The 26,039-nt window shown below is 40.0% G+C and overlaps 1 protein-coding gene across 5 annotated transcripts in view; it reads left to right on the top strand.

Annotated features, from left to right (window-relative positions):
- The first annotated feature begins 1,507 nt into the window (after window positions 1-1,507).
- Window positions 1,508-26,039, top strand: part of LOC144635161 (uncharacterized) — a 47,602-nt gene continuing 23,070 nt past the window's right edge. Inside the window, exons 1-6 of one of the 5 annotated variants that reach the window (XM_078494220.1) lie at window positions 1,508-1,569; window positions 3,175-4,002; window positions 4,735-4,851; window positions 14,263-14,357; window positions 17,993-18,085; window positions 21,287-21,357. In XM_078494220.1, the coding sequence (XP_078350346.1) occupies window positions 18,019-18,085; window positions 21,287-21,357 (138 nt within the window). In that variant the 5' untranslated portion in view covers window positions 1,508-1,569; window positions 3,175-4,002; window positions 4,735-4,851; window positions 14,263-14,357; window positions 17,993-18,018. Of the gene's footprint in view, window positions 1,570-3,075; window positions 4,003-4,282; window positions 4,362-4,734; window positions 4,852-14,262; window positions 14,358-17,992; window positions 18,086-21,286; window positions 21,358-26,039 lie in introns of those variants that run through there. The other 4 variants (XM_078494224.1, XM_078494223.1, XM_078494222.1 and 1 more) reach the window with 4 other exon arrangements.

The following is a 26,039-nucleotide window of genomic DNA, read 5'->3' as shown; positions in this document are numbered from 1 at the left end:
TAAATTTGACTTCGTCACTCGATATGACCTCTGCGGCTTCTGGCAACAAAATAATTTAAATGAACTGATGCAGGCTAACTTCCTTTGTCCCAAATTATTTGAGTGGGTCTATTGAACAAATATAATTTCACTTTTAATGTCCCTTAGAGTAAACCTTGTCTTCAATTGGATTTGCAAACATTCAAAACAGCAAAATGCTGCAAAATGTGACTGATTCGATCGCGCGCTGGAAGAGGAAATGAAAAAATAATAAACTTCTAACATTCAAATTTGGCTCATTTTTTGTCAATCGGTAGAGATCTATCCCAAACGGTTATATATCCCGAAAAGAATGGGGGTCACCGACTGTTTAAGAGAAGAAACTGCAAGCGAAGTTAACGCAACGGCTACCCGGGGTGTTTAGAAACTTTCCTCAGCGCGCAGAGTTCCTCTGCTCAGCGCGCGCGCTCATGCATGACGTGGCGTGACTTTGCGACATGACGTGCGCAGTAAGGATGCGCATGAACAATTAGCGCGAACGTCCTCAAATCCCGGCTTTGGACGCGTTAAATCCCCGCTAAGTCCCGGGGGTCGGGGGGCCGGGGTTTCAATTGACTGATGCATTACTATAATACTAGTCGTCAGAACCACGGCCGGTTAGGAAGTGCGGGCCTTGATAGATTAAAGAGTTGTCTTGTGAGGGGTCATGGAAGGAGAGGAGGTTTTCGAGCGAGTTTGCACGCATTTGAGATTGGACCAGAAGCAGGATCCAAGCTTACATTTTTTTTAAAAGTGTAAGCTTTTAAAAAAGCAAACACTAAATCAGTAAATTGCAATAGTCTATCTCAAAAAGGCGAAGTAACAAATGGCTGAAATTTTCAAAAACATTCCCAGGTGAATAAAGGTCATTTACAGCGGATCGATTGCTTCTGAGGTGTCAGAAGTATAAAAAACATGCAATTTCAATATCCCCCCCTGACAGGGCCTCCCGGGCCGCTCTTAAATTGCCAAAGGTATCCCCCTGTCGCCAAAGGTAATGAAATGTATAAGCGCTGTGCGGCTTACGAGATACAAAGCAGTTAAGTTACAGTTCCCAGTTTTGATTTTGTTACTTTTAAACTAATATCTTTTTTTCAGTGTTGCTTTGATATTTTTCCTAGTTCTGCCAGATTTCAGCTCAAAGTTTGCTGGGAAATACCGCGTGAGGCGCACTCAAAGGCGGGAAAATTGAGCGGGAAAACTGTGGTAGCCGCGTTTTGTATCTGTCAACACGAGCATCGCATTACGACCTCTGTTACCGATTGATGAACTGATTTCATATTTCTTCGGCCGTTTTCTCGCTCTTTTCACTGATTTTTTACCCAAAATATGCATCTCTTTTTTGCTTTACAATGAGTTGAATTGTTTTGGAGGATTTTTCTGTAGGGTGGCGTTCTCAGAGTGGAATAACAGTTAGGTCAGCCACGTTTGATCGACATGAAGAAGATGGCGTCCTTTTCTAGACAACGTACATTTGCGCTTGGCTTGAGTGTTTTGTCTCGAATTTTTCATCTGAAAGGACAAAGGAAAGTTCACAGACATTCAGTAATGGTAAGTTTTAGTTCCCATCTTTCAACTAGCGAATTTTTCTTATTGCACTTTTTTAATTTACGTACAGCGATGTGTAGTTGAATGAAAGGGTTGAAACGAAGACAGAAAATAAGCTTACTAAGAAACACGATACAAATGGAAATAAAAAAACAGCCTTTTAATTTTTCAACCGGCTGTTTGGCGGTTCGTCAGAAACTTTGGCTCATGTTTGATGGAACTTCCCAGTTTCGTAAAACAATTCTTGGAACCGCCGGTGTTTGAAAGGTGAATAATAAATGGTTGTACAGCTGAAAATAACGGTAATGCCCAATAAATACACAGCGTTCGCTGCATCAGAGGCAAAATATGCAAAGTTAATTTATGATTACTAATGTCTTTCGAAGGTAAAAGCGTGTTTCTGAATGGTGAGACGAGCTTTATCTGCACTGACCATTTGGCTCGTCACGCAACGCCTAATCTGACTGTGTGACGTGGAGGAGTACTCGAGTGTTTCGTGACGGTCAAAAAGCACTTAGAGCATATCAGTTTTCAGTTAGAGCTTTACTGGTCTGCATGCAGAATTTATGCATATCCTTACATTTGTTTTTTTAGAAATTCACTTTATCAGTAGTAACACTTGGAGTTAGCGTTACGTGACTACTCATCTAAATCACTGAATTCGAATGGCGGATTCAAAGCAGACTTCAGTCTCTGTTATCTACATAGCCCCTCCGTCCTCGTCAGCTGACATAACACTTTTCTTGACACTTTTGTAACTTTGTTTTAGCAAAGCAAAGGGGAGGAGCATTGTGAAATTTAAGTACCTTACAGTGACGGTTTACATAACAAGTCTACACTTGGCTCACTCAGGGCTCTCAAAAAAATAGGGACTTTAAAATACCTGGACGGCTGACCTCGAGGACGGCTGACCGGAAGTAGCCTATATTGCGCATGCCCGCTCGCACATTGCCGTCCAGCTCCGTCCAGCTGTTGTCGAGGACGTGAGAAGTAGAGTTTTGCCGTCCACCAGTGAACGGGAGTGCTATTTGTATGATTTCATTTAAAAATCTCATTATTTTTTAATTCTCTTACTTTGTTAGGTGGTCCTTTATGGCATTCTTGGTTTGGTACTGATAAAAAGTTAAAAAGTTGAGTTTTGTTTGCGGTTGCGTATATATTTGCAGTGCTTTGCATAAACGCTGATGGCAAAGCCACGTGGGTGAAATTATGAACTTTCTTGCTTGTGTTTATACAAAAATTTTACTTAGAATTTGTACCCTGTGAATGAAAATGGTGCTTTGTGGTCCCGGACTTTTGGCTAGAAGCGCCAAATGTTTTTAAAAGAAGCCATGCTACGATCCACTAACGAAGCCGTCCTCCATTCACACACGCCGGCATTAACGTTGAAAGTTCCCGCCAAGAACGTCGACATCAGCCCAGTCCTCCTCGCGAAATTTTACCAGGTATCTTAAAGTCCCTTATAGCGGAGCAGGACGGCTGTACACAGGCTAGGCTTGAGGTGCCCAAAGTGGTACAAGGGGCTTCCATAAGGGTTCCCACACAGCTGCTGGTCCTGTGCCCATAGCCCAACTGCTAGCTAGATGATGAGGTTTGGTCCTTCGCCAGGTCACTTTAAGCCAACCTATTCTCTACACCTCCTTTGGGGCATCCATCTCAATGCGGACTTGGCAGTAGGTCCGCTTCCATCCGTTGGACATGTCGCAACCGACTCCTTCCTCTCCTTCGCACAACAAGAGAGCTTCGCTCTAGATAAAACACACTGATTACAGGATGTCAGCAGGTGATAGTAGTCACTTTGGTGTGTACAATTTGTGATACTTTTTATCATCGAGTCTATGTGTAAATGGTATCACCTTCATAAACAAATATAAGGCGAGATAAAAATGTAATTTTTCTAAATTCACCTTTATGCTGTCTTTCCCCGTAAGTAATACGGACATTGTGATACACTGCTGAACAAGCGTCAAGTAAGTCTAATTCTCATATTTTCTTCTTCACAGAGAGAGACGTCTTGTTTCGACCCTTCAAATTCCATACGACCCTCTCACTCGGGTAGACAAGGAGCAGCTCCTCTTCTTTCTTAGTCCGTCAAGCGTGTAGCCTGCGAACGCAGACGTCTTTCCGCAGACGTATTTCCGCGTATTTCTGAAATACGTCTTTGTTCGCAGGCTATCGAGCGTGGAGCGAAAAATAGGGCGAGAGGAAAAATGGCTTCCAAATTTCGCACTGCTATTTTACCTCTCCGCGCTCTTTTTTAGCTTCACGCTGGACGGACTGAAAAAACGAGGGGCTAACCGCTACTCGTAGTCTGTCTCCCGGGAGGCTATAGAGTTTGACGTGTGAAGAAAGACGTCGGTTCTTGCTCAGGCTGGTATCCAGATACCTAAAAACACTGTGATACTGGGCAGTGTAGACAGTTAATCAGGCATACAGGTAAGTTTATTAGCATTTATTAGAACTTTCACCTTCGACTGTGAAACATCTATGGACACCTCGTTATCACTTGGACCTGGGGAGACCAAAATTCATACAAATCCCGCCTCTTTGGATTCTATATTGTGAACCAAAAAAAAAAAAAACAACGGGAGACCAAAATAACAAATCCCCCTCTTTAATCTCTACAAGCACCTCATTAATGGGCATACACGCGTCTGCCCCTTTAGCTGGTGCTTGCATTAGCGAGGTTCTACTGTTAGCAGTATATAATTTACAGGACAATTCCGGCAGTAATTGAGTAAAATTTACCCGTACATGAGTGACATATGGATTTTCGGTTGCTCTTTTGAGTTAAGGTAAATGTTAGTGAACCTTTTCTTTTCATAAAAAGTTGTGTACTCACTTTACTTCGTTAGACAAAGTTGTCCGGCAGTTTGTTAAGTAAATACACAGCTACAAACTAGTTCTTGTACTTTTAAGAAAAAATAACAGCATTTTTGTTATAAAACAAAACAGCAGTTCGTAGCTGTGCTTATTATTTAAAATATTAAGTTATCTACAATGCAAATATCTCAATGCGGCTTTACTAGTGCTACCAGGACCGCTGTTTGCTGTTAAAATGGCATGCAGATGTTTAATCAACTTTAGAACAATGGGCGGAAAAAGGGGCAGTCGTTATGGGCAGGTACGAACCGGTTTACTCAGATAAATGAGTGTTTTTCTCTTAAGAATCATCAGGTATACACACGAGGCTGTTCATTTGTTTTCTACTCCTACAAAGAAAGCACTTCTCGTCAAAGCAGTCCAGGGAAGTTAGACTTTATCCTCCTAAACGCTCGTCTTAAGGTAAGATGGCTTTTTTTCCTGAAGCTTTATTGAAAATCTCCTCTTTACGTGTAGTAACTGTCAAACTACAGTCGTAATGACAATCTTGTAAAACAGAAGTGCAACTTGCGATTACCCACCTTAGTTCGTTCATATGTTCTCTCTTTCAAGAATCAGAAAAGAAAAACAGATAACACTGCTTGCTACATGCAAGAAAAGATAACTGTTAATACTTGGAAATCTTCAATGAGCGATAACAATTTAGCAAATACCGTAAATGCTACACACGTCAGTAGCATTCACTTACACTTCGGAGTTTAGAGAATGAGAGGCGCTTTGAGTAAATTTTTTAATGTACACTGTTTCTGTTCCTCTGTAAGACCTTGGGATTTACTGTATACGCCGAGTTGCCATCCATCTATGAGCTTATCCACAGGAGTTTCTCTTGTTTTTAGTTTCCTTTCTTTCGCTTTTGACAACATGGCCTGTTTGAGTCAGGAATACGCTGATTTAATTAAGAATCCAAGAAAGGGTAACCATGAATCTTTTAGCATTGTCAATTAGTTCTAATTAAGTTATAGCATGAAGGTGCGAGTTTAGGAGCAAAGTGTTACAGCGTGGCTGGAATCACAGCGACTCAACGAAGTGCTTTCTTATTTGATTTCTTTTTGTTTGGTGTAATATTCGTGTATCCAGAAGTTAAAAATCTATCGCTGCTAAGAACAGGTGAAAAACGCTGTGGTTTTTTGTTACAATTATTTCCTAGTTTTTGTTAAAAGAGCAGGTATGTGGCCTAAAAAGTGCGCTTAAGGTGTTAAAAAAGTAGCACCGAGAAATACCTCGCCGGGCAATATAACAAACGAAACAAAAAATGGCCACCTGAAAGTGAGTGGACCTGCGCAGTAGACACCAGCCGGCAGATGGACATTGACAATTTCGTGCGGGACAATAAAGCACGTGGTACAAACTGCTCGCGTGCGCCTCTCAAGCCGCGGATTAAAACGAAGAAATTCGACAGCGGAGCGCAGCCAAACGCTAATTGCACAACTTTCTCTCACTTAAATTACAACCAATGATAGCAGAATCTCAATAAAAAGCTTTTATTGATGTTTTATAAGTTGAGCTAAGTAAAGAATAGTCTTAAATTCTCTGTCACCTCGTTCCTCGTGTTTCACCGCTCGTTGTGGTCGTAAAAAGATATCTCATTTAAAAGGAAAACTTGAAGGTTGGTGAATTTTTTCTCTCCCAAACAAATCTTAGTAAGTATATGCTGAGCTTGGTTAGTTTATTGATAATCTGTTAATGTAACAAGTTTCATTGCTATGGCAGATGGAAAAGTCGTGTTGATTACAGCGGTGGAACTCATTAACTTTAATATGAAAGCAACTGGGTAAAGCTCTCTATATTAAGCTCAGAACCGCTAGTTGACTTCTTGTTATTTTCTCGACTCAAACATGTTTATTCCGTTATTCCGTTTCATAATTTTTCAAAAGAAGCGACAGACGCGACAAATGGCGAAGAAGCAAGTACCAAAACCAAACAATTCTTTAGTTATTGTGTGCAATGAATAAGATCCGTAAATACGAATTTCTCATTCATCGGCTTTCTCATTCATAGGATTCGACATCTGAAATGATGTACAAGAGAGTTTAGTTTTAAAAAACATTTTCAGGAGAAATCTCAACCACACTGTCAAAAATCCAAAGAGTAAAACAATGTGCTAAACTAAAGAAAAAGAACAAGAACGCTATTGGAGATATTAGCCACGGTTCTCTTGTCTTGCTCGTGCCCTTTTGTTTGGATTTCAGAACGATACTACTATTATTGACTTGCCACTGGAGTAGAATCACTGACAATGGCCTTTTATTTCGCTTAAAACATGTGTACAACAGGTTCCGTGCGCACACACGCGCGCCACCGCATTTATTGTAATTACCATGATTATGCTGATAATCTCCATTAAGCACTGTGTTCAAGAGTGAACTTTTCGCATCGAGACTGTTTGTATTTGTGAGGTGGCGAACAATCCCTTAAATTCTCGCTGTTTTATGGATCGTCTGCCAGCTTACAGCGAAAAAGCGCAAAAAGGAATGCCCTCGGGGGAATTCTTCTCTTCTGCTTTGAAGTCGACGATACGCCGGAGGAAAAACTGAATTACTAGCTAGCAGTGCGGTGTATGTTAGTGCGTGGCCGGGTCTTTTTCTAACAATGAATCGTCGCCGGAAAGAAATTATCATTTTCATGAAGAAATTGCGCCATCTGCAAAGTGTTTATCTTGTCTTAATTTTGCTTTTTGAGTTTCATTACGGCTGATTTGTGAGGCGAGTTTGCCATAAGCCTGCGTTAAAGCTCTCATGTCGCGTAGAGCAGCTGCCATACATTTCCTTAGATTCTTTATAACAAAAAAAAAACTGAAGAAATTTCAGGCTACATTTCAGACGTCTTCCTCTGGTCGCGCGCTCGCTAAAGAAATCTTCTCTCTATTTTTTTAGAGCACTCGTTACATTAAACAATTGCTTTCCAATCCTCCAAAGAGAAATTAAAATTTTATGCCGTTTTATTGCTATTTTTAAATGTTTAGGCTTATAAGATGTTTAGCCTTTCTTGATTTTTCCAAATGTGTCTATTTAGAATTGATCGCGAAATCTCGATGACCCTAATTCACTTTATAAGCGCGGCGTTACGATATTTACCGGTAGAAAATTGACCAAGTTCAGTTCCACTAAATTCTAAACTTGTTGTAGTTAGTGATTTTGTCTGTCGGTGCTTTGGGATCACTACAAAGACCGCACTAAAACTTGCAATTATCTCTTCGAAGCAGTTTAACAAAGCAACGAAATTGTTTCTCATAACAACCCTTTCGTATCGTGGCGGTTATATCTAAACAAGTGTTTATGTATCGCCCCAGGAATCCAAAATCATCTTTGGGGCTCTTTGTTCGCTTTAAAGAATGAGTTTTTCAACTGAGTAAATTAAACCAATTCATCGTGAATATTTTGCTATTTGTGGCACGTGGCTTAGTTTACAAGAGCCTCTGTTATTTTGTAAACTACCAACACTCACTGTTTTCCTCAAAGAAGACTCGAAACGTCTGTTGCTAGTCCGACCAAAGGCGCCGTGAGCTTTGCGTGAAGAGACGAGATTTTCTCAAAAAAAACATCTTTGTCAGACTTCTTTTGTTAGTTTCGCCGTCAGAGAAGTCGCGGTAATGAAAACTATATCAACAAATGAATTAATTTAACTGCCTTGCTGATCGGCATATTGTAAAATTTAGCGAGGAATAAATTCTGCAAACACTCTTAACTTCGAAATTTAGATCGTGAGCGAAATGGTTGTAATTCGTCTGAGTTGTGGCCACCACTGGGGCAACTTTAAACAGCTTTGATAATTACTCTAATTAACAATTTTGATTACGTCTCCGCCGTAAGATCCCTTTTTGGATGGAAATTGTCTGTGGCCATAAGTTTCGATATTGATGAACGGTCGTTTTAGCCAGTGACAAGTTGGAGAGATTTGAATTGTTTTTGACAGTCTAAACCAATAAACACGTTAATTTGGTTGATGAAAATAATTACGACTGTCAATTAGACTCCAAGGAAAAACCATTTCTCACAGCTCGCCTCTGCACCTGCGACATTTGCAAGTGAAATAAGCCTTAGTACAATGACCAGGTTCAATTAGATATTGTTGGGGAGACCTATCACGTCCACCTTCACAAAACCGTCCACAATAGAAGTAGCGGTTTGTTCCAAAGGGACGTAAAGGAAAAAAACTGATTCTCTTGAATGAATCGTCCGTAGCATTTACATGTTTCCTGTCATTCTCTGCGAGGGAAACTGAGTGCATTTTCTCGCTTGGTGAAAGAAGTTGCGAAAGGTTTCTTAATTTCCGGAATAGCTCGGGAAGTCCTAGGAAGGCCTGCTGGATCCGCCGCGCTGCCGCACACACAAAAAAAGGTGGGTTATGAGTTTTTGCGCTTCGGGATAAAGTTCACAATGTTGTGGTGAGATTTCGAGCTCGGTCAAACCATGGCAAACAGTCGTGGATTGAACCTTCAATCTATCGGCTTGTTTTTCGTTAAATGAATGTAATTCGAATTTATGTGAGCCATCATGAATCATTAATTGAATTTAGCGAAACAACGTAAACCTTGACGTTCGACGTTTCCCCACGTTCAGATGCAAATGTCGATCGAACGCGAGACCAGCGTTTTGTTTGGCTACAACCGACTCCCAGAGGAGCTTTCTCCGCGTCTCTTTTCTAAATAAAAAAAACGGATTCTTAGCAAAAAAGGTGGCGTTCAAGTCAAATCAAATTAGTGTTATCTGAAGAATTCTTAATAAATGAAACGTTTTCTGATTATTCGCAATCGAAAAAATGACAGCAAAACCATTTCGAGAAATTCCTTTAGAAAAATCATCTCACATTGTTAGAAACAAAGCTAAGAAAGACGGAAATCAAAGCTCAGGGTAGCGTACGCCAATAGAGTGAATTTGCGTTTAGTTTCCGTAGATAGAAGGTGTTCTAAGCAATTGTGATTTTATTTTTTCATTCAAACGCTTTAACAGCGCTGTGATAAGTACGATTTTTTTAAACTCTTCTTCTGAATAGTGAATTTTAAAGTACGCAAATTTGTCATTCGTTTTCTTTCACTGGCGCGTCCAAACAATTATCACTTTGATTTTAATCCAGCTTGGACCGTCATGTTTACAGCGTAGCAGATTCTCCAGTATGGTTGATATAAGGTGTCGGCTAGGGTATGTTGTTATTTTTAACCATAATAGTGGGTGTTTTCAAAAGTGTATCGTTTTTAATGCCAAACCAAGACAGTCAAAATTACTGGGTAAAACATGAAAATCAGTGAGAGATATATGCACGAAGACACCTAACTCATTGCTTGAAAACTGGTGAATTGTGCGGCGATAGATCTAGCGGGTTTGTTAGTGCCTAGGTGGCTAGGTGCGGACTCATCTCACACCATCTGCGGCCCACTCAGGGCCGGACGCGCAAAATTCACCAAGGCGATATACGGCTTGAACTCATTGCACATGTTAATCTAGCGTGAATTAGAACAAATTAGTTCCATTTAAGGTTTAAATCTTAAGTGAATGCAGTTTAATTCCTGTTCGGCGTTTTGCTGGTAAAAAACAAGCGCGCTGTAGGATAGTGTTTTGTATTTATTAAAATTTTCGTCTAAATACATCGCAGGTGCGTGTGATTGTGTGTTGATTTTCAACATTACTTTCTGTTCATCTTTTTGGCATTCTTTTCCACTGTCTTGAAATCTATCTTTAGGCGGCTTCTCTTATATTATCACGCATACTTTATAACTGAATTAACCTTACACAAAACGTCTTTTCAAAAGTTGCAGATAAGCTGTGTTTCACTAAGTGCATTTATTTAAAAGGTGCCAGAATTGTGCAGGTGAACAATTTCTTTCGTTTAACTTGAACCGTTCGTTCTGGTTAGGCTTGGAGAGCTTGAAAGTGTTTTGTGGCACTTGACAATGCCGTAAATGTTTAAATTAGAACATTTGCCGCACTTTATGCAGAATAAACAGTTTATGGAATGACAGTGTCGCTCTTTTGAAGCCGTTTACTTAGTCGGAAATAAGTAGCCGTTTCTCATTGTAGCACGTGCTGTGTTTTGCTGTGCCGAACCATTAAACATAACTATTGCAATAACGCTGAGCCAGAGTTAGTTCTTTAAAGGGAAAAACCGGCGTTCAATTTAAAAGAAGAAAAAAGATATTCGGTGGATGAATACCATATTATCTATTTCACTAGCCTATCGCGCGAGCATGGGACAAAAGATTACTCGAAGTTTGTAATCTTATTACCGTAATCTTCTTCATGGCAGTGATCTAAATGAATATTACTTAATTTGCAGCGCGCCTACTTATTACTGACTTCTTTGTGAATTTAATTGGAACACAATTTTCTGACAAGAAATTTGAAATTTATTTCTCGGTTAAGGACAATGACTATTTTTCTTATCAAATGAGTGTCAGTTCGTGTGTTACTTGTATGTATTTTGAGTCGATGTCATTTCGTGTGAATTGTGCGGCTAAAACAGGTACTCTTGCGAGGTCACCTTTAAAACTGACCCTAAAGAGCCGGATCACGCTGGAGAAAAACCCACTTTTCTTTTTCTACCTCTATCTCGAATCGTGCAGCCTAAAAACAACAACATGTTTTTGATGAATTTTCACGGCACGTTGTGTCATGTCGAGTCAAAGCTACATCAAAGAGAAGAGAAGAAGTTTTACATTTATTCATCAGTGCCACCATGCCTTGCGTCTCTATTGGTAAAGATTATTTTCGTCTGGCAATTGTGTCTTATTTACTCTCCATAAATGTTGTTTTAAAGAACAAATGAAGAGTTAGTGGGTCATAGTTTAATGACAGTAAGCTAAAAAAGCTATTCCCTTGTTGCTCAAAATTTAACGAAAAGTGTTGTTACTTCCCGGTTTTGATGGTGTTGTCGGATCTCGATTTACGCTTAGTTTTAACATCCGGCGTCGTATAAATAGACATTCAGTTCCATTTGGCAGAGATAAAACTTGCAAATGAGCCGAATATTTTGTTGGATAAATTTCGAAATAACAACACTAGATGGAGAAAGAAAGGAAGGAATAAAAATGTTTTTGAAACTTTAAGCGCGCAAACATTACTTAGTGCCCTTAGGGTCGTGGCAATCATTACATATCAAAGCTGACTGAATATCAGACATTTATAGAGACACTTGCAAGCCTAATTGAATTGAGGCCCGCCAATAATAAGTGCTCACGTTACCCGAGAGCCCCACAGGATGAAGCAAGGGTTTGTAGTAAGGCTTTTAACATTAACACTGACGTAGACAGCCATGACTATTAACGCGACTGCACATGGAAGCGGATCTTATTTACGCACCGAAGAGAAGCACATTGAGAGCAAAATTCACCTGTGTTCACTGGTTGCGGTTTTTACCTCCCGGTGATTCTTTTCGAGCAAATCACCTCGTGGATTATTTTTGACTTAGTAACGGCATAATCAGTTACAGGTACGGTTAATTTGTAATAATACCTTGTACGCACACCAGCTGACTTTTCGATGTCGAATTTAATTAATACCTTTCTCCTCGCACGCATCTTGATTTGTACACATTTCTTACAGCTAAAGTGCTTTGTATTGTAAGAAAGAAGATTTCCGATCGATTGTAGCCTTTAGTATCTTTAAGGCTTTTTTATACGAAAGAAGAAAGAAACAAGAAAAATCCTAAAGTAATAGCAAGGATCAAAACGTGACATTTTCCCCCCTAGTTACAAATTATTTATCATGTTTTCATTGCAATGTAAACTTTGTTGTAATGTAAATTCAGCGACAGTCTGGCCTTGATCTCAGGGGCTGATTTGTTGACTCGTAAACCGAAGGTGTGCCATTTCGTTTTATTTACCACATACAACAACAGAGAACCTTGAAGCCATCCTTCCTTCAGAAATCTTTCCGCGAAAAGTTACAACCATTATTATAGTGAATAAACACGGGCCGTTCTCTTCCATTGCGTGTACTTTCAGAGAGGTATTGTGTTTATTGTGTGTTCATAGTCTTATCCCCGTGTACAAGTGTTTGTTTTACTTTCAAGCACCTCACGCGTGGCCATGCATCTTTAAGATAATGGGTTAAGCCTACATGTATTTACCAAGCTGGCTTTAGGGCCATTGCTCTGAAATAGAACATGCACTGAGATTTTTGTCAAACTTTGCCTATTTGTAATTGGTTGTTTATTTAAAAAGAAACCTAACGATTGTTTCTTACTCTCCATCGGGAATAGGTTCCCTAGAGCTTCCAACATAACCCCCCAAAATTTTTGATCCCTAGATCAAAAAAAAAACTACTTTATTCGTAGAACTACGCAGCTAAGGCACTACTACGAGCTCTTCAGATTATTTTAAATACCCCAAAACACCACTACTTAAATAAAAAAAATACTTTCCAAATTTTCCTACCCCAAAAAAATCCTGGAATCAAAAATCTCGAACCCAAAAATATCATTCGATCATCCCCGTCACTTGAAATCCCTAGTACCTCCCCTGGGGTTATTGCTCAATTCATACCAAGAGATAAAAATAATCGGTCACCCTGCTCGTCTACCTCTGAAAGTTTACCTCTCTGGCGCACAAAGATAAAGTCGACATTTTTAATAACACGCGCCTATCAAGCGTGGAATTATCCGCAGTAAGGTTGCGCAACGCTTTCGTTCAGGCACTTTCCACCCCTTACACGTTGATGGGTCAATCCTACCACTATTTATCAGTTAATGCTATAATAACGGTAACGATATCAACCAAATGCCCAGTCACTGGTCAACAAGTTGTGGTAATGTTTGTGATGTAAAAGGTTACCACAGCAACAGTATGACCTTTAAAAAAACACCCTTTATTTTAAGATTTTAAGTGCTTATTACAAAAAAATGCACGGTAACCCCCATCTTCGTATTATCGAATTGTGTTTTGCATGTTAAGGTTCAATTTTGTGCAAAGGTTTAATTTAAAAAAAACTCTACATGCGGTTTCGGAGCTATCTTAAATTTGTGAAAATGTGTTTAACTTTTACATTGGTAGGAAACTTTGTACATCGCAAAAATAGAGAAATAAATAAATAAATAAATAAAATGCTCAATATACCGTGACGCGTTGACGTTTTTAAATGGCTGTAATGTATAATGCCTGTCTAAGGTTCTGTTTTAAGTTGTCATAATCCTTTGTTTGGGACTTTCTTCTTTTCCCCTAATCTGTGCCTCCCCCTTCCCCCCCCCCCAAAATTATTTTTTTTTTTAATCTTAATTCATATTTTTTTCATTTTTTCCCCCTTCCCCATTTTTATACCCTCCCGAAAATCCCCAAAACCCCCCCCCCCCAAAGAAAAAGGGAACGCGGGGGGGGGGGGTTGTTGAACCTTCGATTTGACTGATACATTATCTGTAAATGGAATTACCTGATACTGTCCCAAAATGGAAGCTAAATAAAATTACGTACTAATCCGCATCACGAGTGAAATGTCAGTCCACTTGTGCAAGGCTTTCCTTCAGTTTAAGCGGCACGCAGAGGCCTTGAATCTTTACAAAGTATGACTGAGTTTTACTCTTAATGTAGTTTAAGGAGTAACACTGAAACCGCGTGGAAATAGCACTGTTTGCAGATAAACGAACTGTTAACGTTTGCAACTAGAAGTTTAGCATTGGCCTCATTAAGTCCATAAAGTAATATTTTCCACGAGATTGAGGACATAGCCTTTAGGTCAGTCGGGTTATGCAGGGATCTGCTTAGAGCAGGAGTAATTGCAAAGGGTACGAGCTGAAGGAGGCGCGCTGGAAAGGCAAAGCACGAAGAGGAAAATACTTCAAGCCATGCGTTAAAGGAGAAAGATTACGTTATTTTTCATTTATCCACAGCTCATGAAAAGACGTTGTTTCTTCTCCATTGGAGCGCAGTGTCCTGTGGATCAGTGAATCTGTAGGATTAAGCTGTTGTTTCTCGTCTGACGCAGGTTTGTGGTGGTGTTTTTGGTCATTGTTTTAACAAATGTTACCCAACGAAAGAGTTATGTCGCTCACCTTTTCAGGTTTTGTTCTTCTCAAGTGTGTAAATAGTTTTTAACTGAACCAACCACAAATTGGGGGCGTGGAGGGGGTGTGGGGAGTAGGGTCAACAGATTGTGAAAGCAGTTGGGCAAGCGCTCAACTTCCGCTTAATATGTGGGATGAGTTCGCTGTTGGTTGTGTCCTCGCTCCGGGGATTTTATGTTTATAGTTTTCTTCCCTTCATCAAAAAACAGACACAGGTTCCTCCCGCTTTTCCCACTTAATCCAAATTAGGTCTGAGATCCCAAAGTCGCAGGGTTGGCAGTCGCGAGACTGTTGAGTGTTACTTCGTTAAACAATCGTGATATTTTAGCGCTGTGACAAGTTGTGTTCTGGAGTGCTTCACAGATACCCTTAATCTGTTGCTTTTTTCATTGCTTTGTTTCTCATTTTCATTTTACCGTAGAATTTAGGCTGTAATCCCTAAGCCTATTTAATTGATTTTAGTGACCTTGCAACCACGGGGGGGGGGGGGGGGGGGGGGGGAGAGAGGGGGGGGGGGGGGGGTAAAAACTCTCTTATAAAAATTTTTTTTTATAAAATATGGGGGGGGGGGGCCCAACCCCCCCCCCCCTCCCGGCTCCGCCGTCCCTGACCACGGAAGTGGAACCGATATTTAAACACGTCTCAAAATAAATACTCTCGTTTCCTTAATCGAATTGCACGAATTTTCTCCAAAAAAACTATACTTGAGAAGTAACAATGTAACTGGAACATATCGATGTATAACAGTGTTGCTATAACAACAACGCAACTGAAGATTAGAGTTTATTCGTCTGTATTGTTGAGAGGGGGGGGGGGGTGGAGGGTCTCAATGGGGTGGTGGCTTTTACGGTTAACGGATAATATTTTGGCTTTTTTATGGCTAACGGTTAGTTTATTTCCATTACGGATAACAGAAGTAAAAAAATAGTTTCAATTGTTTTTAAAAGTTAAAAAAATAATTTCCATTATTTAAAACATTTTTTGGTCTTAGGACCATTCCGGGACGATGAAGGGATCTACTCTTTTTTATTTATAATTACTGACTGATTTTTACGGTTACCATTTTACGCCTAAGGCTAGATTTCCACTGACGCGTGAATTTTTTACGTGCGTTTACGTGCGTGAAAAAATTTAGAGACAATGTATTAACGACTTGCGTACACGTTTACGCGAGTAGTTCATACATTGTCTTCAATTTTTTTTCACGCACGTGAACGCACGCAAAAAAATTACGCGACAGTGGAAATCCAGCATAACGGATAAATTTTTTGTCCGTTTTACGGCTAACGGTTAACCCTATTGAGACCCTCAGGGTAGGGGGGGGGAGCTTAACAATTGATGGGGTTATAACCTGGGGCAGGTTTATGACCGGAGCTTTACGGTTTTCTTTATGTTTCAAGTCCTTTTTCACCAGTTGCACACCACCAGATCTAGCGTTATGCTTTTAACTGGTGGCGTATTGGAGAAAAAAAAAACATTCTGTGTTGAAATATGATTGCCCAATATCTCTTATCGTCAATGGATGTAATGAGCTATGACAGACGTTTTTACGGATAATTATTAATGTTGGCAAGACAAACAGCCACATGAGGTGCTATGTCCGATTTTCCCAAGGTCATCGTCAAAGTTCTTTAATTATTAATTTAATGTCAGTAGAGACAAGTTGTTTTTCCGTCTTTTTGTAGTTAAACTGCGAGTGTTTCCTTTTGTACCCATGGTTCGTCGGATGAGAAAAACGAGACCATGGCCGCCCGTGAACCAGTGTTGTTCTAAAGCTCATGAGCAGGAAGTGCGTAATAACAATTCTGCTCGCTCTAAAGAGTGCCTGTTAACATGCTATCTTTCAAAATCATTTGCGATCCACAATCTTGGTACACAAATATTTAAAACTAAGATAAGAGGAATTGCAATATCTCTCGTTTGCATATTAGCTTATTAGACCGGCGCTTAACACCGGTTTTTGTGCCACAAAAAGACAACGAAAATCGCTCTAATCACCCTTAATAGGATGCTAATCCAATGCAGGTTACCCTCCAGCATTCCGTCAGGTTGCCCCAGCGATTCGCCGGTACTCATTTATACACCTGGATGGAGAGAGGCACTTTGAGAGTAAACTGTCTTACCCATAAAAATACAATGTGACAACAGCGTCCAGGTTCGAGCCCGGATCTCTGAATTTGAAGTCCATTAGTCCCTCCTATTTAGATAACGGTAAACTGCTAAAAAGTTTCTACAAGAGACCTCGAGGGTCTTTTTATTTTTAATGAGTGAATGTTCCTGTGAACGGAAACATATTACATAAAGATGTTTTCAAAGTTTGGAAAAACGAACTTGAGACTGCACAAAAAAGTAAAAATACAGTTTGTGACGTTTGACGTTTTAAAAAAAGGAGTTGAGCAGGGCCGTAACTAAACTTCGCCGTAGACGAGGCAGATCTTGCTTGGGGGTTCTGGGGACATGCCCTCCAGAAAATTTTGAAATCTAGAAACTCTGGAACTCCTTCTTGACATTTTTAATAAGGTATTTCTTGAGAAAAAAAAACAATCTTGTTCACCTTGGGATTATTTTTCCAACAAAACATTTTGTTTTTAATTTTGGGTTAAAATCTAGACGAGGCGCAAGTGCCTCGTCTTGCCTCTTGCTAGGTTCTTGCTAGTGTTTACATAAAATGTTCTTTTAAACACAAAGCTGGTCAGATTCCAGCTTGTGTTTATTATTGTTCTGTTGATAATGACAGTAGAGACAATGTGGAGTGATATGCCGCGCCAACTCCGCTTTCTATTGTACCATCTTGCATTTGAATCAACGTATCGCCTCGCAGGTGCTCATATCCTGGGCCTTCATGAAATATTAACTCCTTGCGTAATAAAACAACATTTTTCAACTCACTGCCAAGTTTTTCACACGGTTTGTATAAACGTGTTACAATGTAACTAGCAACTATCTTCATAGCTCAATGGAAATTTCACAGCTTATACTTTCTGGTAAGGAACCGTTCTATTGGAATTACATACGTGTTATGGACTGACACAGGCCGGCTTGTTGGCACTGAAAACCCAGCAAGATGTTGATTTCACTTGCTCTAAGAACGTTTTCTTTTTTGTGGCATCGTTTAAACTTGAATATGGTCGTGAAGCAAGCTTAACAAGCCAAGATCTTATACGTACGAGGCCTTGGTGAATTCCCCATTCCGCTGCGTATGTCAGTAACGTGTTAACACCAGCTTGGATGTCAAATGAAGTCGTAAATTCATGTAAAACGTGGACGTCTCGTCCTCTAGCTTTGCTTCAATACAACTATTGTGACGATGGAGCGTTGTGAAAGCCACGTAGTAATGTTACTCCCACGCAGTATTTGTTCGTCGAATAGTCTAAGATATAATGCAGTGTTATTATGTCTAGTGCATTATATGTTTGTTTTGCGTTTCTCCATTACACGAGGAGTCCGTGTCCTTTTGCTTTTTGTTGTTTACTTTAACTTGTATGAGATGCGAGGTAAATTCGCTTCATTCGTAGCATTTTTACAGAATGCAATATTTCCTCTCTTTTGTCCGCAGTTTGAGTTGATATCTACTTCGTAAAGATGCTTCCAAGATGTTTAACAATGACGAGGGCATTTGTTTTGGTTAGCAGTCTTTTCCTTTTAACAGGTATGTGTGTTGCAATTTTGTTTTCATTTTTGTCAAATACCGACAGTAAATTAGAAGTATCAAAGTTTGCCCATCAGTCTAACGCGAATCTCGCAATTCGTCAGCCGCGAGCAAGAGCTGCTAGCTAAAGACCTAGTTCATTTGCGTTCAATAGTTTTCCGTGCATGGTTGTGTTGTTAGTTTTGGTATGTGTCAATCCTGCCTTGTAACAGGTCCGTTAACTAGTATTTATCACCGGCCTCCTAGAACAATTTCATCTCCTCGATTTTTGTCGGATTCCTCTATAAACTCCGTTCCACACTGTTACTCAGGCAGTGAAAAAGAAACTTACCAGTAAAGAGATGATATAACGGTATTTACGCTACGAAGTTACAAGTTAAAACAGACTGCCGATGACCGGCAATGCGATGGAAGCAAGGTGTTACTACTCGTTATCCCTTAGAGTGCAGTACGTGACCTTAAGAAATTGTCTAACGTTTGGACTGATCATCCACTCTAAAACTGACATTCTGCTCGACTGAAAGGTCGGGGTTACGTCTCGTAGTGTTGTTTTCAGTTAAAACGATGACAGACACCATTTCTTTTATTCAACTCCCACTTGACAACACGCAAAACGTTTTTGCTTTTTGTTTTTTTACTATACTTCACTTATGAAAGGCGCATATGCGATCGTTGTAATTGTGAGGGAATTGGTAAACTGTATCAGACAAGCATAGTTATTTCCATTCCGTGCCATACTGTATAGGAATTTCATCCTTGTTAGCCTAGAGACGGGAAATAACCTCGTGGTTGCATGCATGTGAGGGAGACGCCTAAACTGAAAAACCTGGTGGTTCTATAGACATGCAACACGTGCTAGATTATTTACATGTTTGCTTGGCACGAAAGCCCAAATGAGATTGTTTTTAATAACTAAGAAATAACACAACAGCAGTGGAATTCACCTTCACGCTCGGCTAACTCGACTGCTGCTTGAAAAGTTTGCTTTTGGTCAACATTTTATGATTCTTGCTCATAAAAGTGTTTTTTGTGTTCTTTTGGCCCCAACAACCCACATAGTTTCAAGCGCAAAATTAAGACATAAACCAAGAACTACATTTTTGTCGAGACTTTTCAAGCCGACCGTTTTTGTGCTTTTCAATTATAGAAGGTTTCATATTTAGGAATGACTGAACAATTATCAAGTTTTAAACAAATTAGCGCAGTGTAACAATAACTCATTAATTATTCAGCTGTTTTGCCGATTTCGGGCGATAACAGAATTATGAGTCAGACTTGCTCGCAGTTGGACTTAGTCTAACGTTAGCCAACTTGATAAAGTTGTCACATTTTTTTACAAGTTCTTTAGATTTCATCGGTCAAGTCAGTTCACTTGTACCTGATTTCCTTCCAGTCTCATTTGCCTTTATAATGTAGCTTACCACTTTGCGCGCATGACTTCAATGCAGAGCCTTTGGGTGTTTTTAACATTGATATTATAGCCTGCTGCGTTGTACAGAAGCAATACTAAAACAGTTTAAGGAAAAGGAAGTTGTTCGTGTCCTGACAAAATCTTGCAGCTCTTACAGTTTTCTTTTCCTTTAATTTTTTACATAGTCGTGAAACAAACACTTCTGCTGCTATCATAAACGCTATCACTGTTATCAGCATGGCATTTCTCCAAGGCTCGATAACCCTGCGGTTCTTGTTTATTCAGTTTCTGCTAATTTCTGGCACACAAGAATTTTTCGACTTAGTTAAATAAATATCAGCCTTCAATATAACACCGTTTTTTATTGAACTAGTCAGGTATCTCTTTTCCTTCTCGTCGATGACAATGAGATGTCACTTTAAATTAGTCTGGGAAGCTGTGCTTTGGATATTAATTTGTCAAAAACGTCAATTAAATGAACCTTAATTTATTTGTAACCTTAATTTATTTGTAGATTGTCGTTCTCTCGTTCTGTGGTGGAATTACGCTCGGTCATTACACCACAGAACGAGAGAATTTCATGGGCGCGCGGTAGAAATGCATCGAGTTTTAATTCAATCGCGTGTTACTACCGTTTCTATCCTCAGTTGTAGTTTCATTGTCGATTGTTGCCGCACTTCGTACACTAAGTGGCTTATCTAAGGCTTCGTAACAACCCTGCAGTGCGACTTGTTTTGGTTTCTATCCCTCCTCCGCCCTCCTGGTACGCAAAAAAGTCTTTTGTTCGCGTACTTTTTGATCAATTTTTAATAGTTTGGGGAGCACTTGTTGTCGAAGTGATATATCTTCCTAGTTGTATCAGCTCCAATTCAGCTGAGATAATCAAAACGGAAAAATCGTGGAACTTTTAAAGAGTGTAGAAAAATATGAATAGCACAAAAATGAATTAATTTGACTGTAACTAACGAAGTTAGGCGACGGGTGTAATAGAAAGGTGTTAGTCTTCAAAACGGTGTGGAAGGCCTTTTGCGATAATAGTCATTAAAACGTTGCTGTAACAAGCTTTCCATCGACTGGTATTTCTTGGATTAAATAACGCTACTAAACTGAGGCGAAATTCGCATAATCCCGACACCGTGGGGAAACAAAATGACCCACAGCTGATCATAAACTTCCCCGCCTAGTTTAAGAGCCTGCCTTCTCTACAGGCGCTCAGCTCGCTTTGGATACAAGAAAAGAACTATGCCAAACTTGAGAATCATTGTAAAGTATGTGTTTTACCCGGCATAGTGTGGTTTACGTTACTTAGATGCATGGGCAGAATTTTGACGTTCAACGTAGTTATATCGCTGTCGTGTCCAGCAACAGTTCACCGGCCGGGTGTTCACCGCGGTAAAACGTAAAAAATAAGAAAACTACTTCAAAGATAAGGTTTTTATTTCCACTGTTCAAAGTTCGATACTTAACAAGTATTCTCCTGGTTTACTAAATTGTTTGGAACTTTACTAAAAAAGTTCTAAGTGTTTGAAAACGGCGAAATGCCGACTGTCGGCGCCATTGTCAAAGCAATTTTGTTCGGGTGCGGAGCATTTTAAAAGTAAAGAATCCCGTTTGAGGGAACTGAAAAATATATTTACCCTCAGCAGCTATTTTACATATCCTTACCGATGCTTCCATTTCTCTCGAAATAATAAAACAAAAACCGCCTCAGACGTTTGACCGCGGTGAAGGCCGGGTGAAGGTTAGATGGGGTGACTTTACTTGAACTGGTTTTATTCCCTCCCCGCTAGGTGTGGCCAGTATATCGGATGTTAAACACAAAGAGCTTTCACACAAGTCCCTAACAGAAGATGAGGAGGAGGTTAGTTGATTTCATTTTTTTTTTTTCAATGTACAATGTTTAAAAACACCTGACCTGAGTACAACTGAAGCCAGAATTAAACGAGAGCAAGATTCGACACAGTTGACATCAGGGTCCGGTCACTCTCATACATGTATAAATAGAGATAAAATGGGTCCGGGGGGGGGGGGGGGGGGTACTTCCATATGAAGGGGACGGGGATGCTCGTCGTCCATTCTCGTCCCCATAGCCCTTTCGTTTCTCTTAGCCGGCTTGGCACGAGAAAACGAAGGGCTCTGAGGACATGGGATTTTTGAATTATTTGAATTTTTTTTTGATTGGCTGTTTGGAACAAAGAATTCCTAAACGGAAGTAAAAAACGCAACAACTCTTTCATACATTCTTTTGAAACATCATGACTGCATACATGAAGACCGGAAGTCCTAGAATCTAGGACTTGAAATCCTCTGTCCCCAGAGCCCTTTGTTTTCTCGTGCCAAGGCCCAGCCGGCTAAGAGAAACGAAAGGGCTATGGGGACGAGAATGCTCGTCGTCTCGCTTAGTGGTGTAAATTACGGATTTTAGTCTCACTTAGTGTGTTTAGGACAGAACAGAACGTCAATATTCTTAGCCATCGAGGTCTCGTTTAGGGTTACACTTGAAGACGCCGTCATAATGTGTGGACGTTCTAGACCTATGAACCACGCCCAGATTGGTCTCCGTTTGAAGTTTAATTTAAAATTTCCCATGAGCATCCCCGTTCCCTTCATATGGCAGTCCCCACCCCTCCTGGAAGTTGCTTGTAACGGCCGTCGGTAGACCTTACGCCCCGTCAAAAGGTTAATTCCCAGTTCCAGTTTCATGGATAGGAATGTCAGAAGTTTCTGATTAGTTTCGGCGGTAAACTCCGGTTTTTGCAGCTGCACTTCCCCTGGATAGGATGCTAATCCATCCAACGCGGATCGCGGGTTAACTAAAACTGATGAAAAGACTGCGTCGGGCCACTCCATGTGACCCATCTTGCCGCAGCTTATCCCGGTTTCAGTAGCATGAAGCGACTAAGAGTATTTCTACTCTGTCCTGGATGGGATGCTAGTCCATCGTCAGGGGAAAACGCGTGACGAGCCCAAAGAACGTCTGCGGAGGAGGCTAAGGGTTTCACCCCAGCGTTATATTCGCCGGTATCTATTTATACACTTGGGTAAAGAGAGGCACTATGAGAGTAAGGTAACTTTGAACACAACACAACGACCCCCGGCAGATTCGAACTCGGACGTATCTATTCGCTGTCCAATTCACCAGCCATAAGGCCACCTCACCACTGATTATTTACATCCCCGATTCCCGAACTACACATCATCAAATTAAACAGTTTAAAACGAATGACTTTAATGGCAACGGGATGCCTGAATTTTACACGGAAGAAACTTTTGCCAGTGGTGTAATAATCTGAACTTCAATTCTGGACAAGTAACCGCAATGAACGACTTGTATTAAAAGCATAAGACTATTTTAAACCTTGTTAAACATGACAGCCTTTAAAATATCTCAGCTGAACGGCGCAATTGTCTGATCTTAGTGTGGTATTAGGCTAAATACCGATACATATCGCATTTGTAATCCTGAAAAGTAAAGTTCGACATAAACCGAATAGGCAGAGTTTTTACTCTATTACTCTACATGTAGGGCTATGAGCGTGATAAAAGATCATCATTGCATAACTGCACACAGTGAGCTCACTGTGACTGCTTATCTCTACTTTTTTCTGACCATAGCTCAAACTTTATCATCAATTAACAGATTAAGTTTTTTGTGTGCGATTGTATGACCTGCTTACCACGTATTATAGTGGTCAGTGTTGAAGTCTAATTATAGAGACACGGTTGCTGTATCTGCCAATCAGAGAAGGTTTTTTCCGGTTTTAAGGTGCACAGTCCTACCTAGAAGATTTTGCTTAATATAACAGTATTAAAGAGTAGAAGGGTTCTTTCCATCTCTATTTCTCTTTCTTTTGCATTTCATAGTGAGGTTCAGTTAAAACTGATAAGTGCTGATCAGCCATTAGTCGCTTCATTTTGCTGATTTTTGCTTTGCTCACCAGCTCTACGCTTGACTTGTTCCACCAATATCAACAAGCTTTACAAACAGACATTTCGTCATTGCAATTAAAGTACTAACAAGTCGTGATTAACATATTTATAAAGTCAATTTCGCCGTCGTTACACGGTGAACGTAATTAGATCGTCAGCCGTCAAGAATGCTTGCTAACAGCGCTTCATCTCAATGAGTCAAGCTTTTGCCGACTAAGAACTAAGACGGCTTAATATCAAGTGGTGAGAATTGAACAATCGTCACGAATGCTCCCTAGTTCTGCAGTTACATATCAAACATGGACAAACGCTCAGCCTCTCCGAGCAATCAAAACCAGCTACAGAGAAGGTAACTTGTCAGTAAACTCTTTCCGCCGTTTATTAGCGAATTACAAAGCTAAATTAATTACTATTGACTCCAACTTAACAGTGCCTCTTTGCCATAAGTCTATCAAGGCTCACTAGGGTCTGAGCTTTTCGAATAAGTGGTAACTGAATTGAATTATTAACAACCGATAAATTTGATGTCTTTACTTAAAGATAAGTAAACGTCACTCATTTAAATCCTGGGTTTTGAAAGTCATACTTCACGATCTACTCACGTGCCACATGTCCAACTAGTTTGATTGAGTTTAGATTAAAGGTTGTGCAGTCAACATAAGCATTATAATGTTTGTTGCAATGAATTTTAGGCGAAGGACTGGCATTTTGGAAGTTAATTTTATGCATGAACATTTTTCAGATTTTTCCCTGTTTGGCAAGATAGATCTTTTGTGTATTTAGGGGTTGGAAAAGAGCTGAGCTGATTCTATAACATCTCTTGGGTGCTCTAAGCTTCTTGAATTTCTGTTGTGTTCGTTTTCCTTAAACGATTGCAACCTTCCTCTCAAGGAATGTTCGGGCATAATAATTAATTGTAAGCAGGGTCACACCTCAGTGAGTCTTGTGTGACCCGATTTGGGATCACACAGCTTATATTATCGCTATTATTAATAATCTGTGCCAGTGAGATTTTTTATCCCATGTTACTTACTTTATTTCGAAGCACTATCGTATTTAGATCCAACATTAGAACTCCGATACTGGACTGCACTTCTTACAATGCACTGCGGAGCAATTCAAATCCTGCATAAGTATTTGGGAAGAAGCTTAATTCTCTCTTGTATTGTGCAATTATAAAAAACAAAAGAAACTACATTCCATCGTTCATCAGTAACCGCTAAGTATACATTTTACTCACTGTAGTAAAAAACTTGTCCATTTGCATGCATAGTCACTTGAATCAACACTATTAAGAAATTTCTCCTACGTTGTTCTGATGTCTGCAAAGAGTACTCATGCTAGAAACATAGAAACTGACAGAGCCGATCATTTAAACAAAGTTGAAGTTAGACATGGCCGGTTTATGGCTGGATTTCTGTTTTCACGAGACTCTTAAACTTTTGTCTAAATTGTGCTGTTCACACCAGGCGCCGTTTATATACACTGCATTTACACCTGCTTTGACACCTCTGTAATTTGGACAGCTATATAATACTGACCGATACCCCCTTATGTACGGACGCTCGGCGCTGCTCCGTGTCCGTTTTAATTATTTTAAGTTTTTCGCTTACAGTTCAGGCTTACGTATTTCGTCGGAGAGCTACAGGTTTTCAATTATTGTCCAAAGATTTTCAAAGTGATCAACAGTTCTTTCATAGGTCAGATCAAGATTTCCGGTCATTTTCCGAAAAACTCCCGAAGATTTTCCGAAAAACGTCTGAATGTTTCCTCGCAATTTCCGAAGATTAATATTGTCGAAGACTGGGGCCGGGGGGCATGGCAACGGTAGGACTTGGCCCATTGTGCTCATACAAAGTGGCATACAAAGTCTCAATTTTTGTCGAAATATGCCAAACTTACGCCAAAGTTCCTAGATTGTGCCCCTTATAATTCCAATATTATGCTCACAAAATGACAACTTTTCTTTTCAAAAGAAATTCTTATAATGCCTACACGTACGGAAAGAGAAAGAGATCTAGAATGTAGGCAAACTGATTCAATAGGCACCGGCACGTCACAATACTTCCTGTTGTGATAGTTCCAAGACAGCCAAAATTCATATTTGTGTCGTAAGAAACCTAAAAATAATGGTCCATTTTCATTAAAAGTTGCTATATAAGAGCATTGAAACTATAAACAAGCGTCTTTGGCTGCGGATGGCTCGGATGAAAATGGATTGCGATTTGAAAAATTAAGGCTTAATTTTTCAAATGGTTTTGGCGCTCTCCAAAAATCGATATTTTTAGGCGTGGTGTGATCCCTCACAGCAAATAACGGTTATATCTTCCTTTAGATGTTCAAAGATAATGATTTCCATGGGTTAAGTTGCCTACAACTAATTTCAGAGCAGTTTGGACCAAAATCTGCTAAAGCCCAGACGTTTTTGAGCCACGGACGGCAAGTGGAAGACGAATGTATTCGTCTTCGTCTTTGGCGCGTATTATCGAATTTTCATCGGTAACGTTAAGTTTTAAATGCTAAAAGGAGAGCTTTTAAACTCGGTTTTGAAGGTTACAACGCGTCAAAAACTTAAACTTTCGCCTTCTGGTTGCCGTCCGGGCTTTAAAATGC

Source organism: Oculina patagonica, chromosome 13 (assembly GCF_052425735.1).
Source record: "Oculina patagonica isolate OP01 chromosome 13, crgOcupat, whole genome shotgun sequence".
In the NCBI taxonomy this organism is placed as follows: Eukaryota; Metazoa; Cnidaria; class Anthozoa; order Scleractinia; family Oculinidae; genus Oculina; species Oculina patagonica.
Note: the sequence above shows the minus strand (reverse complement) of the source record. Positions and strands in the feature narration are given on the sequence as shown.